This window comes from Lucilia sericata, unplaced genomic scaffold (assembly GCF_015586225.1).
Source record: "Lucilia sericata isolate MDLA Ls3-8-SP2 unplaced genomic scaffold, ASM1558622v1 Contig001349F_arrow, whole genome shotgun sequence".
NCBI lineage: Eukaryota > Metazoa > Arthropoda > Insecta > Diptera > Calliphoridae > Lucilia > Lucilia sericata.
Window position 1 is genome coordinate 42620 of NW_023995293.1, and position 18467 is coordinate 61086.

An 18467-nucleotide genomic window follows, 5' to 3' on the forward strand; every position below is an offset into this window, starting at 1 on the left:
CTTTTAAACCGGGAACATGATCAAGGCATGTACGATTTGTCGTCTAGTGGTTTTATCTTTGGTTACTTAGTGTAAGCAGTAAATGTTGGAAAAAATGTTTACAACCAACACCTTTTTATTTCAAACATCATCATCAATTTAGTGCAATATGGAGCAAATGGAATTTGGAAAAGGGTTGACAACGAATTTGGGTAGTGCTATAGCATTTTTAGAAAACAAATTATAACAAAACTTTTCGAAAATTTTCTTTAAAAAGAAAATTTTGCATTTTTTTTTTAACAAGAAAATTTATCATAAATTTTCTATAAAAAGAAATTTTAGCCAAAAATTTTATATAAAATATTTATCCAAAATATTCTATAAAAAAATTCTATATATATATAAAAATTTTCTATAAAAAGAAAATTTATCGAAAAATTTCTATAAAAAGAAAATTTATCGAAAAATTTCTATAAAAAGAAAATTTATCGAAAAATTTCTATAAAATTAAAATTTATCGAAAAATTTCTATAAAATTAAAATTTATCGAAAATTTCCTATAAAAAGAAAATTTATCGAAAATTTCAAATCTATCGAAAATTTCCTATAAAAAGAAAATTTATCGAAAATTTCCTATAAAAAGAAAATTTATCGAAAATTGCCTATAAAAAGAAAATTGCCTATAAAAGAAAATTTATCGAAAATTGCCTATAAAAAGAAAATTTTTCGAAAATTGCCTATAAAAATAAAATTTATCGAAAATTTCCTATAAAAAGAAAATCTATCGAAAATTTCCTATAAAAAGAAAATCTATCGAAAATTTCCTATAAAAAGAAAATCTATCGAAAATTTCCTATAAAAAGAAAATTTATCGAAAATTTCCTATAAAAAGAAAATTTATCGAAAATTTCCTATAAAAAGAAAATTTATCAAAAATTTCCTATAAAAAGAAAATTTATCGAAAATTTCCTATAAAAACAAAATTTATCGAAAATTTCCTATAAAAACAAAATTTATCGAAAATTTCCTATAAAAACAAAATTTATGGAAAATTTCCTAAAAAAGAAAATTTATCGAAAATTTCCTATAAAATAAAATTTATCGAAAATTTCCTAAAAATAAAATTTAAATTTTAATAAAATATAAAAAGAAAATTTATCGAAAATTTTCTATAAAAAGAAAATTTATCGAAAATTTTCTATAAAAAGAAAATTTATCGAAAATTTTCTATAAAAAGAAAATTTATCGAAAATTTTCTATAAAAAGAAAATTTATCGAAAATTTTCTATAAAAAGAAAATTTATCGAAAATTTTCTATAAAAAGAAAATTTATCGAAAATTTTCTATAAAAAGAAAATTTATCGAAAATTTTCTATAAAAAGAAAATTTATCGAAAATTTTCTATAAAAAGAAAATTTACATAAAAAGAAAATTTTCTATAAAAGAAAATTTACATAAAAAGAAAATTTATCGAAAATTTACATAAAAAGAAAATTTATCGAAAATTTTCTATAAAAAGAAAATTTATCGAAAATTTCCTATAAAAAGAAAATTTATCGAAAATTTCCTATAAAAAGAAAATTTGTCGAAAATTTCCTATAAAAAGAAAATTTATCGAAAATTTCCTATAAAAAGAAAATTTATCGAAAATTTCCTATAAAAGAAAATTTATCGAAAATTTCCTATAAAAAGAAAATTTATCGAAAATTTCCTATAAAAAGAAAATTTATCGAAAATCTTCTATAAAAACAGAATTTATCGAAAATTTCCTATAAAAGAAAATTTATCGAAAATTTCCTATAAAAAGAAAATTTATCGAAACTTGCCTATAAAAAGAAAATTTATCGAAAATTTCCTATAAAAAGAAAATTTATCGATAATTTCCTATAGAAAGCAAACATTTATCCAAACATTCTCTATAAAAAGTACATTTATTCAAAAATTTTCTATAAAAGAAAATTTATCGAAAATTTCCTATAAAAAGAAAATTTATGGAAAATTTCCTATAAAAAGAAAATTTATCGAAAATTTCCTATAAAAAACATTTATCGAAAATTTCCTATAAAAAAACATTTATCGAAAATTTCCTATAAAAAGAAAATTTATCGAAAATTTCCTATAAAAAGAAAATTTATCGAAAATTTCCTATAAAAAGAAAATTTATCGAAAATTTCCTATAAAAAGAAAATTTATCGAAAATTTCTTATAAAAAGAAAATTTATCGAAAATTTCCCAAATAAATAAGAGACAAAATCTCTCTACATAAATTAGTTACTCTCTCGAATTCTTCAGAATTAGATCCATAATTGACGTCGGTTCCCATAAAAATAACTCTATGGAAAATCACCTTAAGTCGAATATAAAATTTTTACTTGCTTAAATTAGCAAATGTTGCCTATTGACTATGTTGCCTTTTATGACCTAAATTTTTAAGTGTAGTTCTTAAAATGTGCTACATTGCTGTAAAGAAAAAATTTAATTTAAAATCATTCTTTAAATATCAATAAATTTACTTTTAAATTCTACAGCAGACACACTCCTCATATTTACCACTAGATATACGCTAGCAGTTCCGCATAGTAAGTACGACTAATCCCAATAACAATTTTATTATATACCAGTGAAGTAGAGTAGTAGATTAATAGCAAATTGTTGTGCTAGAGAGAGCAGGGATGGATAATGTGTTTAACCATAAATGTTAGATAAAAAAGCGATATATATTCTTCAAGATCCCTTTCTGTAAGTACTTTCGTAATTTTGTCAGACGGATGGGTAGAAATAGATTGATCACATTCGAATCTTAGAAAGTTTGTCTATTCTTCTCCATTTCCCTTTGCCGAAATATAATTAGTATATGATTCTTCATTTGTCATCAGATTTCTTGATCAATCAGATTTCAAAAAGGGTAGAAGCAATTTCGTACTTTTGATAACCAAAAAGTACTTTTCTGATTTTCTGATCGAAATGTATGAATTCCCGTGGATTACGATGTCAAAAAGTACTATTCTTCAGATTTTTCCACCTCTGTTTTAGAGTTCTAGCGTTTGCAGGATGCATAAGCATCAACTACTTGAAGTTTTAGATTAAATATTTATAAATTCCTTAGAACATGTTTCTAAGTTGTTTAGTCCATTTCATACTTTCTGTCTAGTGAATTTTGGATTTCAGGCTTTTAATACAACATTTTTCAGCGTGGGCGCAAGCTTTTCTCTAAAACTTCTTAACTCCGCTAAATAGTTTTAATAGACACACGCAATAAATTTATGTTATTTTTTTTTTACAACAGAGGCGCATTTATTTGCCACGTTCAAATCGAACATTTCTTTAGGAAAGTTTGGCCTGATGATGATTTTGTATTCTATGTCGAAGATCTCACGTTGTGGTTGTAAATTAAATTGATTTTATGGTTTTTAATGTACGATGGACGATCACTTTTTTTGTTAGTTTTATTATTCGATAAAAGCCGGTTGAAGTTTGATTTTAATATTGGGGTTTTTTATTTGATTTTTTAAACTTTGTTAGTGTAACACTTTTTTGTTCTGTGGGGAAGTGAGGAATGTACTGCTTTTAGAGCACAAATGGGGTTTTAAAAAGCTTCTTATTATTCTAGGCAGATTAGAATAAAGTGTGGGAATGTATTAAGAATTCTATGTCTAACATAAGGAAATATGTGGAACATTAGATAGACAGATAGATAGATAGACAGATAGATAGATAGATAGATAGATAGATAGACAGATAGATAGATAGATAGATAGATAGATAGATAGATAGATAGATAGATAGATAGATAGATAGATAGATAGATAGATAGATAGATAGATAGATAGATAGATAGATAGATAGATAGATAGATAGATAGATAGATAGATAGATAGATAGATAGATAGATAGATAGATAGATAGATAGATAGATAGATAGATAGATAGATAGATAGATAGATAGATAGATAGATAGATAGATAGATAGATAGATAGATAGATAGATAGATAGATAGATAGATAGATAGATAGATAGATAGATAGATAGATAGATAGATAGATAGATAGATAGATAGATAGATAGATAGATAGATAGATAGATAGATAGATAGATAGATAGATAGATAGATAGATAGATAGATAGATAGATAGATAGATAGATAGATAGATAGATAGATAGATAGATAGATAGATAGATAGATAGATAGATAGATAGATAGATAGATAGATAGATAGATAGATAGATAGATAGATAGATAGATAGATAGATAGATAGATAGATAGATAGATAGATAGATAGATAGATAGATAGATAGATAGATAGATAGATAGATAGATAGATAGATAGATAGATAGATAGATAGATAGATAGATAGATAGATAGATAGATAGATAGATAGATAGATAGATAGATAGATAGATAGATAGATAGATAGATAGATAGATAGATAGATAGATAGATAGATAGATAGATAGATAGATAGATAGATAGATAGATAGATAGATAGATAGATAGATAGATAGATAGATAGATAGATAGATAGATAGATAGATAGATAGATAGATAGATAGATAGATAGATAGATAGATAGATAGATAGATAGATAGATAGATAGATAGATAGATAGATAGATAGATAGATAGATAGATAGATAGATAGATAGATAGATAGATAGATAGATAGATAGATAGATAGATAGATAGATAGATAGATAGATAGATAGATAGATAGATAGATAGATAGATAGATAGATAGATAGATAGATAGATAGATAGATAGATAGATAGATAGATAGATAGATAGATAGATAGATAGATAGATAGATAGATAGATAGATAGATAGATAGATTAGATAGATAGATAGATAGATAGATAGATAGAATAGATAGATAGACATATAGATAGACAGATACATGGATGTGTAGAGGATGTGTGTTACATCAAAACTCATGATTAGGCAATCAAACGAAAAAATGACCACAAACTCAAATGTCAATTGATTACTGAACAACATGTCACACATTAGTGGTCAATTAAGAATGATAATTGATTTAATGCAAGAGGTGGACCAAATAAAAAAATCAACTCAAAACCAACAACTTGTTGAAAGCAACAATTTAAAATAAACACTGAAGTCATACGGTAGTCATTAAATCTCTTAAGGAAGTGGGTGTAGATCACAAATAATTATGACATAAAGTTTCTTAAAATTATTGAAAATACTCAATAACAAATCAAGAGGGTGTGCCACCGCCATACACACACACATACACTTTTTAAATTAAAGTAATAGTGTTCAATCATTTAAGCAAAATTTTTAAGCAACTAAATTGACAAGTGATTTATGTCAAACAGTAAAAAATGAGCAACATTTTTTTTCGTCAAACTATTTAAAAACAATTTAACGACAATGCAAAATGCGTAATTGTATTTTATGTCTTCTTAATTGATAAAAATATATATTTAGAATTTTTTTATGTTTGATTGTCCTAAAGCAGATGAGTCACTTTGTACGAAAGATGCAAAATGAAACAAACAATTGAACAAAATACAATTAGTAGATGAAGCGCCATCGATTCTAAATGCTCTAGATGTCGTCATTGTAGACATTTGTTGCCTTAATTTAAAAAATGAAATTAATAGAAAATCTTCGGTTAGTTATATAGAAAATTTTTGATAAATTTTCATTTTAAAGAAAAATTTAGATAAAATTTCATTTTATAATAAATATTCCAAATAATTTCTTTTTATAGAAAATTTTTGGATATAATTTGTTTTTATAGAAAATTATTCGATAAAATTTATTTTGATAGAGCTTTTTTTCTTTAAATGTTCCTTTTATAGAAAATTCGATAAATTTTCTTTTTATAGGAAAATTTTCGATAAATTTTCTTTTTATAGGAAAATTTTCGATAAATTTTCTTTTTATAGAAAAATTTTCGATAAATTTTCTTTTTATAGGAAAATTTTCGATAAATTTTCTTTTTATAGGAAAATTTTCGATAAATTTTCTTTTTATAGAAAATTTTCGATAAATTTTCTTTTTATAGAACATTTTTGATAAATTTTCTTTTTAGAGAACATTTTCGATAAATTTTCTTTTTATAGAACATTTTCGATAAATTTTCTTTTTATAGAACATTTCCGATAAATTTTCTTTTTATAGGAACTTTTCGATAACTTTTCTTTTTATAGGAAATTTTCGACAATTTTTCTTTTTTTGGAAAATTTTCGATAAATTTTCTTTTTATAGAAAATTTTCGATAAATTTTCTTTTTATAGGAAATTTTCGATAAATTTTCTTTTTATAGAACATTTTTGATAAATTTTCTTTTTAGAGAACATTTTCGATAAATTTTCTTTTTATAGAACATTTTCGATAAATGTTCTTTTTTTAGAAAATTTTCGATAAAATTTCTTTTTTTAGAAAATTTTCGATAAAATTTCTTTTTTTAGAAAATTTTCGATAAATTTTCTTTTTTTAGAAAATTTTCGATAAATTTTCTTTTTATAGAAAATTTTCGATAAATTTTCTTTTTATAGGAACTTTTCGATAACTTTTCTTTTTATAGGAAAAAATCTTTTTATAGAAAATTTTCGATAAAGCTTCTTTATATAGAAAATTTTCGATAAATCTTCTTTTTATAGAAAATTTTCGATAAATCATCTTTTTATAGAAAATTTTCGATAAATCATCTTTTTATAGAAAATTTTCGATAAATCATCTTTTTATAGAAAATTTTCGATAAATCATCTTTTTATAGAAAATTTTCGATAAATCATCTTTTTATAGAAAATTTTCGATAAATCTTCTTTTTATAGAAAATTTTCGATAAATCTTCTTTTTATAGAAAATTTTCGATAAATCTTCTTTTTATAGAAAATTTTCGATAAATCTTCTTTTTATAGAAAATTTTCGACAAATCTTCTTTTTATAGAAAATTTTCGATAAATCTTCTTTTTATAGAAAATTTTCGATAAATCTTCTTTTTATAGAAAATTTTCGATAAATCTTCTTTTTATAGAAAATTTTCGATAAATCTTCTTTTTATAGAAAATTTTCGATAAATCTTCTTTAAATAGAAAATTTTCGATAAATCTTCTTTTTATAGAAAATTTTCGATAAATCTTCTTTTTATAGAAAATTTTCGATAAATCTTCTTTTTATAGAAAATTTTCGACAAATCTTCTTTTTATAGAAAATTTTCGATAAATCTTCTTTTTATAGAAAATTTTCGATAAATCTTCTTTTTATAGAAAATTTTCGATAAATCTTCTTTTTATAGAAAATTTTCGATAAATCTTCTTTTTATAGAAAATTTTCGATAAATCTTCTTTTTATAGAAAATTTTCGATAAATCATCTTTTTATAGAAAATTTTCGATAAATCATCTTTTTATAGAAAATTTTCGATAAATCTTCTTTTTATAGAAAATTTTCGACAAATCATCTTTTTATAGAAAATTTTCGATAAGTCTTCGTTTTATAGAAAATTTTCGATATATCTTCGTTTTATAGTTTTCGATATATCTTCGTTTTATAAATTTTCTTTTTATAGAAAATTTTCGATATATTTTCTTTCTATAGAGAATTTTCAATAAATTTTCTTTTTATAGAATTTTCGATAAATTTTCCTTAATAGCAATTTTGGATAAATATCTGTCTTTCAAATTAGTTGTGTTTCCCATTGAGCCACAATTCCCTCGACTTCATTTAGCAAAACTCTTATTAAATATTCACCAATCATATAAAATACAATAATTTATGTTTAAACATATATTTTTCTTATAAATTTAACAACAACAAAAAACTTGTATTCCCCCAAAAGACATTATACGCATAAAATAAGCATTTTATGACCATTATAACTTGTAATACACTTACATGTATGAATATATAATCATTATTATATAGAGAAAACCTAAAGGCGCTTTAATTTTTACGCCAATTTTAAAAACTGATTTATGTCTCAAATTATTTACATACATGCAACATGTACTCAACAATAATGCCCCAAAGGGTCGGACGGTCGGTTGGTCGTTTGTCGCTTTATACAATAGACTAAAACTTGAGAGTCTTTAGAATCTCTTTAGTGAAAAATATTTGTGGCTATTGTTGTTTGATTTTTTTTCTTGCAAATTTTCTTTGAAGACAAAAATTTCATTTTAGGTGTAAGAAAAGAGCATAACAGCTATGGAATACAAATGTTAATGATTATTATAATGAATAGGTGTAATAAATAAATTACATGTCCTTAAAGCTATGAATATTGGATTTGAATTTGTGAAAAAAAATATAAATTTTATATAAATAGATTCCATAGAATATGAAGGAAATTTAAGAATTTATTGATCCTGCTACAGTGGACATCTTGAGTTTACTTTAAATAAAAAAATTTTTAATTTTTCTTTAACTAACTTCTACAGCTTTCAACTAAATATTAATTTATCTTTTTCCTAGACCACTAGGCACCGATAGCTTAAACACAATCAGACAATTTCTATGTAGCTTGTCTTTCTACATTTCTATAGCAATATTTCATGAATAATTTAAATCTTTATAAAAAAAACAACAACAACAAAAACATCTACAAAAACAACGTCATTGTAACTCAATTAACCTGTTAACACTTTTTACAATTTTACAAAAAAAAAAAGAGAAAAAGCTCACAACCCAACAACCCCATTCTTTTGAGTTCCAATGTAACCAGTGAAAAAGAACACACTTATCAATGAATATTAAAGAGTTTCTTCTCGGTCTTTGCACACAACAAAAAACCATGCAATTCAAAGACTAGGAACTAAATAACTAAACCATCGCGATAAAACAACAAATGGACAGACAGTGAAACGGACGACAAAAGAAAAGAAGCAAAAACAACAAACACTTAAACACAATGTTGTCTTTGAACATAAAAGGAATCGTTAAAACAAGAACATTTAAACCACTAACCAGCCACTACACTTTATCTTAAGCGGGTCCATAAGAATGTTTGTTTTATTTTACGCTGTTGTTTTGCTCTTATTGGGTAGGGAAAAGAGTTATTTCAAGTATTTTTTTACTATTTCAGCTTTTAAATGTTTCCTTCCTCAATTCCTATTGATTTTTAAAATATGTGATCCTTCATTTGTTCCAGGTCCTACCAAGATATCTCGGTCCATGTTCTTTAATGGAAAGCTATATATAATCTGATTCATATTCATTAACCGTTTCACTTTGCAGTACCTCTTTCCAAAAGGTCAGGAATTGAATTTCAATTCTATATTCCTGATGAAAAGCTCTTCGGAGAAAAATTCTCTCTAATCACTGCACTCTTTATGTTTTTGAACCATATAAATCATAAATCGTTCTCACCCAGGTCAAGGTTTCTTCACGATACTCGAATCGAATGTGAAAAGGAAAACTATAGGGCCCCAAGTGAAGGACACCGAATTTAAGATTCTGAATAGTTTCAGTTCGAAATTCTCCTTTCCTAAAGACAAGGGTTTGAATTTCAGTCATCTATTGTTGAGGAAATGGTCTTCACAGGAAACTATCTAGTCACTGACTGCTTAAGTTTTTGAACCGTTTGAATTTGTAATCTCATGTTTTCGATGTTTCCGATAAGAATCACAGTTATCTCTTGACGATATTTGAATCTAAAGCGAATAGGATACATCGTTTTCCATCTGAAGAAGACCAAGCTCTATGGGAAAAAGTATAAAAGCTGTGCCTGTTTAAGTTTCTAAACCAAGTTTCAGCTTGAAATCACCCTTTCCTAAAGGTCAGGTATAAAATTTCAGTCATATATTCATGAGGAAAAGCTATTCGAAGAAACTTTTCTAGTCACTGTCTGCTTAAGTTTTTGAAGTCACGGTGAGGTGTGAAACGGAGTCATCTTTTGTCGATATTCGAATCGAATATGAAAAGAAAACCGATGCAGGTATGGCGTCATCTGAAGTAGGCCAAGCTCTTTAGTGACAATTCTCTATTCAGTGATTTTTTTAGTTTCTGAACTGTTTCAATTTGAAATTCAATTTGAATTCTTTCCAAAAGATCGCGGTTGGAATCCCAAAGGTCCATTGTTGAAAAAAACTCTTCATATACAATTCTCTAGTTTCCTAAAGGTCGTAATTTCGTTCCTAAAGTTCGAGGTGTTAAGCCTCTTGGTGATATTCAAATCGACCACTAAAAGTAAAACGATGAAGGTATTGGGCCATCAGAAGGAGATCATGCTCAGTGCCTCGTTTCAGTTTATCTCTCGTTTCAGTTTGAAATCCCCCTTTCCTAAGGCACAGAGTTTGAATACCAGTAATCTTTTGTCGATGTTTGAACAATGAGCTTCTCCATCTTTCCCCTTAAATTTGGCCACCTGTAGGTCCACTTTGTAGAATGGTTGCATTACCAATGTCTTCGAGCATCAAATGATTTTGAGATGCTTATATAAAGATATGAAGCTGCAGCTAATAATAGCAAGTCGAGCTAGACTTTGGATATGGATAGAAGACTTCATCTTTCCCTGAAGGAGTTTTCACCTTTCGACGATCAGTATTCTCGAATATTCTAGAATTCCATTTTTTCCATTGCGAATGATGAAGGTAAATGATCTTATTATTTGTGATCATTTAGCGCGGGAAGAGGATAAGCAATTCCTTATTGTTGTATTTCGTGTTTCCCTTTTTACCGTTTGTTAATTTTGGGAACTTGACCTCCAATAAGATTCCTCTACATAGTACCGCCAACTTCGAGCATCAGACTAATCGTCGGCCTCTAAGCGAAATAAGTACCGTTGGTATCTTTCATTTCAGTTTGTTCAGGGCCTCTGCATTCCCTCGGAATGTATGCTGACTCTTGGTGACCTTAAATAATAAGACTCGAAGAACAGAGGTAGTAAGGTTTCCATCTGGTTTCAGACTCGGCTCTGTTGGAAGATGACCTCTATATCCAAGTATTTCCTTATAGTACTTCGCAATATTGAGGTTTTGGGAATAAACCCCACATTCCCGAGAAATAGACAGAGAGTCACATATCAGGTCTCTCTATTTATTCCTCAGGAATATCTGACTACTTTTTTTTACTACTAAATATTAAGTTAAGAGAGAGCCCCAAATGTTTTTATGCCATCAAGATGTAAAGGTTATGTTTGATGGAAATTCTTGCAAGTTGGGGTTTTTAAAGAGTTTCATGACTCTGTTGTACATTAAAATTCTCTTGAGAACTTTATGCACCAATCATCGTAATCTTAACCCTTCGTAAGATTGACGTTTCCATTGGACTTTCTAAACCTATTCAGAACTGTTTGAATAATTCCTTTTAAATCCATTAAGATTAGGATCTGGAGATTCCCTGTTTAGCAAATTGATGTCGCTCTCTAATTTAAGAATTTATAAATAACTTTTACCCCAACCCAACAATCGAATAAACAAACCAACATACCAGAATAGAACCTTTATATGGGATGTTGTGGATTTGGCTGGTGGTGGAAGTCAAGATAAACTGCTTAAATGTATTCTTCTACTAGAGAGAAGTTAAACTTAACTCACGTTCGGTTAGAAAAATAAAACGTGCTAGACAGGCTTTTGGCTATTTTTGGTTAGATCAACCACAACTACCGCAGCAGCAACAACAACAACAACATCATCATCATTATCATTGTAATCGTTATAATCATAATCATCATTGTCATCGTTAACAAAAAAAAAACATTCAATGTATCTTCGGTAGCTGTTACTGATGTTGCACACTGCACACAGAGTACAACGTCATCATTATGATCATCGGTAGCAACATTATCACAGTTAAAGGTTGTTTGCTGTTGTTGTTTTTTTATTCGATTTCTGTTTCACTGTGTTTGACTCAATGAGCAGCAGCTTCCTCAAATATGATTTTGGGTTGACTTGTTTATACTTTATGGTCTGGTTTGTTTGTTTTTTTTTTGTGTGTGCAACAATATATAGTAAAGTGCAACATGTAGACGTTGCAATGAAGGTCAGTTAAAATTGATCATATATGGTAATAGATATACCGTTACTTTTTTGAATCATTGCGAAGATCATAGAGAGGAAGTTGTAAATTGTTTGTTGGTGAAAGAGTAAAACATTAAAGCAAGGGGGTAGGAATTTAAAGGATGGGGAGAAAGAGAAAGGACCTTAGGTCGCTAATAGATCACTTTTAAAGGTTTCCCGATCTCTACTTTTCAATCAAGACTCTGAAGGTTACTCTATTTTAAAATCATTTCTTAAACCTTATTTTTTCCCTTCGCCACATTTTAGAGTACCGAAAAATTATATATAAAAGTTGTGGAACTTGAACCAAAGATTACAACATTAGGTGCTAATCTTGATGAATCCATAAGACTACAGAAAGAACACGATGAGACTCTTAGGAATATACAGGTAAGTTCGATGGAAAGAAACTAAACTTTTCGATTCTATAATTTTCTTTTACAATCCAATTGCTAGAATTTACCCGGACCCATGGAAGAATTTGTACACAAAGCCGATAAATTACTGGCCAGTAAACGTATCAGTTCGGAACTAGTCAATGCCATGGCCGATACCTTAAATATTATATGGGGCGATATTTTACACCTGCTACAAGATCGTCAGAATATTTTACATTTATGCACAGAATTCCATGACAAAATGGTGCAATGTCAGCGACGTATGGATCAGTTGGAGGTGGCCTGTATAGACACCATGATACCCATAGAAGTGACAGCCGTACAAGAGTTCCTCAACAAATTCAAACAACTGCGCATCGATATGCTGACAGCTGTTATGGCCGCCCTTAAAGATGGCAATGAATTGTTGGCACAACTTCAAGAATTAGAAAATATGGAGAGTTTAGACACACGACCCGAGCACATAAAACGTGATGCAACACGTTCGGTACATCAAGTACAACAATGGTTGGAGGCTTTACACGATCGTCGCAATGCTTTGGAAATTGCTTGGCAAACGAGAAAAACACAATTAGAACAGTGTTTGGCCTTGGCCCTGTTGGGAAGAGAACTGCTAGAGGTGGAGTCTTCATTGCAGCAGCAGCGTAATGAGGTTACCTCAATGTTTAGTTTGGGCGAGTGTGAACATACTGCCAATAATGCTTTGCACAACTATAGGGAATGGAAGCAACAGGCTCTTTTGTTAAGAGATCGTGCTTTAAAAATAACTAGGGCCAAAGAAAAACTGCAGGCCTCGGGTACTTTTACCGGAGATGAGGCTTGTGCTAGAGCCTATAATGTTTTAAGTGCCTGTACAGAACATTTAGATTTAGTGGATCAGCGTGAACACTGGTTGCAGCAATCTCGTGATTTCTTCTCTAAAGCCGATAATACTCTTAAGGTTTTAGAAAAACTAGAAGTAGAATTATCTAATGTTAAACTGCCTCCCAATTCACCCGAAAGTTTTGCCATGTATGCTAAAGTCCACAGGGATGTGGGTAATTTTACGGAAGAACCTTTAAGATTAGGCTATAGCATACTAGATGAGGTAGGACGTACACAACCTGAGACACAGGGCATTAAGAGGGTATTAGATGAAATAGAAAATCGTAAAGCCTATATAGAGGGCATTTGTGCCAATAGTAATGAAGATCAACGACGAGTTCAACAGGCTCTTAAGGAATTTTTGGCACAATACAATGATCTATTGGAATGGCTAATGTCTTCGGGTCAATTGTATTTGCAACAAAACATACACATGGGTCGAAATCTCGAACAATCCAAACAGTTCCTATTGCAGCATCATGAACTCATGCAGGATTTGGAGGTTAGTTAAACACCTTTCTATAATAGATAAAAACGTAGAATTAAATTTTCCTTTCTTTCTCTTTCTATTCCCACAGATCAAGGGCGAACTTATTAATCTTTTACTGGAATCCATTAAAACCCATTTGGAATCTTTAAGTGCTCAACAGCGTTACGATGTTGATTCCAAAGCAGAATCTCTACACAAACATTGGATTGAATTGAAAGATTTGGTTTTGAAACGTGTCGATTGTGTTTCGATTTTAATCGAATTCTTCGAAAAAGCCAATGAATTTGCTAGTCAATTGGATAATTTGAAACGTCAGCTGGCGCAGACGCCCAATGAACAAAAATTGCAATTTTTACAGGAAACTTGGCAGAATATACGCAATGATTTTAATGATTTGAAAAATTTGGGAAATCGCTTTTTGCACTGGAATGTATGTAAACGATTTGTATGGCTTCATAGATATTTATACACAATTGGAATTCTCAATATTTATAAAACCTAAATTAGCTATTTACTAACATTTTGAAACGCTTGGCTTAGAAAATTGCTTTATTAGATTTGAAATACCACAAATCGCATGTGCTCTTCTTAGAAAAATGGCAACAGAGACCGATTAGGTTTTACAGCTTTGTCGAACAAAATCAAATGTGATTGAGAAATTCGAAACCCAGGAACGAGATTATACTTTTCTTAAGTAATACCACGAATCAAAATTAAACTTTGACCTCTGTCAAATCTTATTCCAATTTCGGAAAAAAAAACTAAAAAACAAATTATAAGTTAAATTTTTCACCAAAAATAAAATTTTCACAAAAATTTCAATTTTTATTAATTTTTCACTAAAAATTTAATTTTTACCAAAAAATTTACCTTTTCTGAAAAAAACGATTTTTCAGTAAAATTCGAATTCTGATTAAAAATCAATTTGCCTACAAAAATTCGATTCTTAACTAAAAATTTGATTAACAAAATTAACTAGAACTAAATTGGAACTAGAACTGAAGTAGAACTGAACTAGAACTGAACTAGAACTGAACTAGAACTGAACTAGAACTGAACTAGAACTGAACTAGAACTAGAACTGAACTAGAACTGAACTAGAACTGAACTAGAACTGAACTAGAAATGAACTAGAAATGAACTAGAAACTGAACTAGAACTGAACTAGAACTGAACTAGAACTGAACTAGAACCGAACTAGAACTAAACTAGAACTAACTAGACACTAGACTGAACTAGAACTGAACTAGAACTGGACTAGAACTGAACTAGAACTGAACTAGAACTGGACTAGAACTGAACTAGAACTGAACTAGAACTGGACTAGAACTGAACTAGAAACTGAACTAGAACTGAACTAGAACTGAACTAGAACTGAACTAGAACTGAACTAGAACTGAACTAGAAACTGAACTAGAACTGAACTAGAACTGAACTAGAACTGAACTAGAACTGAACTAGAACTGAACTAGAACTGAACTAGAACTGAACTAGAACTGAACTAGAACTGAACTAGAACTGAACTAGAACTGAAACTAGAACTGAACTAGAACTGAACTAGAACTGAACTAGAACTGAACTAGAAACTGAACTAGAACTGAACTAGAACTGAACTAGAACTGAACTAGAACTGAACTAGAACTGAACTAGAACTGAACTAGAACTGAACTAGAACTGAACTAGAACTGAACTAGAACTGAACTAGAACTGAACTAGAACTGAACTAGAACTGACTAGAACTGAACTAGAACTGAACTAGAACTGAACTAGAACTGAACTAGAACTGAACTAGAACTGAACTAGAACTGAACTAGAACTGAACTAGAACTGAACTAGAACTGAACTAGAACTGAACTAGAACTGAACTAGAACTGACTAGAACTGAACTAGAACTGAACTAGAACTGAACTAGAACTGAACTAGAACTGAACTAGAACTGAACTAGAACTGAACTAGAACTGAACTAGAACTGAACTAGAAACTGAACTAGAACTGAACTAGAACTGAACTAGAACTGAACTAGAACTGAACTAGAACTGAACTAGAACTGACTAGAACTGAACTAGAACTGAACTAGAACTGAACTAGAACTGAACTAGAAACTGAACTAGAACTGAACTAGAACTGAACTAGAAACTGAACTAGAACTGACTAGAACTGAACTAGAACTGAACTAGAAACTGAACTAGAACTGAACTAGAACTGAACTAGAACTGAACTAGAACTGAACTAGAACTGAACTAGAACTGAACTAGAACTGAACTAGAACTGAACTAGAACTGAACTAGAACTGAACTAGAACTGAACTAGAACTGAACTAGAACTGAACTAGAACTGAACTAGAACTGAACTAGAACTGAACTAGAACTGAACTAAAACTGAACTAGAACTGAACTAGAACTGAACTAGAACTGAACTAGAACTGAACTAGAACTGAACTAGAACTGAACTAGAACTGAACTAGAACTGAACTAGAACTGAACTAGAACTGAACTAGAACTGAACTAGAACTGAACTAGAACTGAACTAGAACTGAACTAGAACTGAACTAGAACTGAACTAGAACTGAACTAGAACTGAACTAGAACTGAACTAGAACTGAACTAGAACTGAACTAGAACTGAACTAGAACTGAACTACTGAACTAGAACTGAACTAGAACTGAACTAGAACTGAACTAGAACTGAACTAGAACTGAACTAGAACTGAACTAGAACTGAACTAGAACTGAACTAGAACTGAACTAGAACTGAACTAGAACTGAACTAGAACTGAACCTAGAACTGAACTAGAACTGAACTAGAACTGAACTAGAACTGAACTAGAACTGAACTAGAACTGAACTAGAAACTGAACTAGAACTGAACTAGAACTGAACTAGAACTGAACTAGAACTGAACTAGAACTGAACTAGAACTGAACTAGAACTGAACTAAACTGAACTAGAACTGAACTAGAACTGACTAGAACTGAACTAGAAACTGAATCTAGAACTGAACTAGAACTGAACTAGAAACTGAACTAGAACTGAACTAGAACTGAACTAGAACTGAACTAGAACTGAACTAGAACTGAACTAGAACTGAACTAGAACTGAACTAGAACTGAACTAGAACTGAACTAGAACTGAACTAGAACTGAACTAGAACTGAACTAAGACTGAACTAGAACTGAACTAGAACTGAACTAGAACTGAACTAGAACTGAACTAGAACTGAACTAGAACTGAACTAGAACTGAACTAGAACTGAACTAGACTGAACTAGAACTGAACTAGAACTAACTAGAACTAGAACTAGACTAGAACTGAACAAGAACTGAACTAGAACTGAACTAGAACTGAACTAGAACTGAACTAGAGCTGAACTAGAACTGAACTAGAACTGAATTAGAACTGAATTAGAACTGAACTTGAACTGAACTAGAACTGAACTAGAACTGAACTAGAACTGAACTAGAACTGAGCTAGAACTGAACTAGAACTGAACTAGAACTGAACTAGAACTGAACTAGAACTGAACTAGAACTGAACTAGACTGAACTAGAACTGAACTAGAACTGAACTAGAACTGAACTAGAACTGAACTAGAACTGAACTAGAACTGAACTAGAACTGAACTAGAACTGAACTAGAACTGAACTAGAACTGAACTAGAACTGAACTAGAACTGAACTAGAACTGAACTAGAACTGAACTAGAACTGAACTAGAACTGAACTAGAGCTGAACTAGAACTGAACTAGAACTGAACTAGAACTGAATTAGAACTGAATTAGAACTGAACTTGAACTGAACTAGAACTGAACTAGAACTGAACTAGAACTGAACTAGAACTGAACTAGAACTGAACTAGAACTGAACTAGAACTGAACTAGAACTGAACTAGAACTGAACTAGAACTGAACTAGAACTGAACTAGAACTGAACTAGAACTGAACTAGAACTGAACTAGAACTGAACTAGAACTGAACTAGAACTGAACTAGAACTGAACTAGAACTGAACTAGAACTGAACTAGAACTGAACTAGAACTAGAATTGAACTAGAACTGAACTAGAACTGAACTATGACTGAAATAGGACAGAAATAGAACTGAATTAAAACTGATTTAGAACCGAACTAGAACTAAACTAGAACGGAACAAGAACTGAACTAGAACTGAATTAATTTAAATATCCATAAAAATTTGTTAATGACTTTTTTAATATAAACCACAGTCTGTTACTGTCAGATATTTAAACGTAACCAAATTCACAAGTTTATTTCCAATATATTTATCTAAAAATTTCTCTAATATCTCAATTAGAAAACTCAAAAATTATTGCAAAATATCAAATATAATGAAATCATTTGACTACTGCATGGTGGCAAATTTTAAACATATTCTGACAATAGACACACACACATACATATACACAGAACATATGGCCCAGATTTATCAACAAAACAATCACTTGAACAAACCAATACAAAACAACAATAAAAATTAACAAATTTTTTAACAATTTAAAAATAAATAATAAAACACAAAATTAAAAAAAAAAAAGAAAATGCCACACTTGTACTTTCCTCCATACAAAAACATATTTTTGACAGCCGTTGTTGTTTAGTCCGTCCGTCTGTCTGCCTGTCCCTTTAACACAACACACGGTTCAGTTAAGCAAAAGCTGAAAAAAAATTATTAATGACTTGCTCCAGTTTTCATTCTTCACTTCATTTCAATTTTTTCTGGTTTTTTGGTGTGAAAGTGATATACAAATATTCAAAAC

General features: G+C 29.4%; 1 protein-coding gene across 1 annotated transcript in view; it reads left to right on the plus strand.

The window, feature by feature from the left end:
* The window catches only part of LOC119611054, a 100184-nt gene that overhangs the window by 39340 nt on the left and 42377 nt on the right, over positions 1-18467 (plus strand). The window contains 3 exon segments of the mRNA XM_037966510.1: positions 12214-12336; positions 12403-13710; positions 13787-14128. Coding sequence (XP_037822438.1) covers positions 12214-12336; positions 12403-13710; positions 13787-14128 — 1773 coding nt within the window.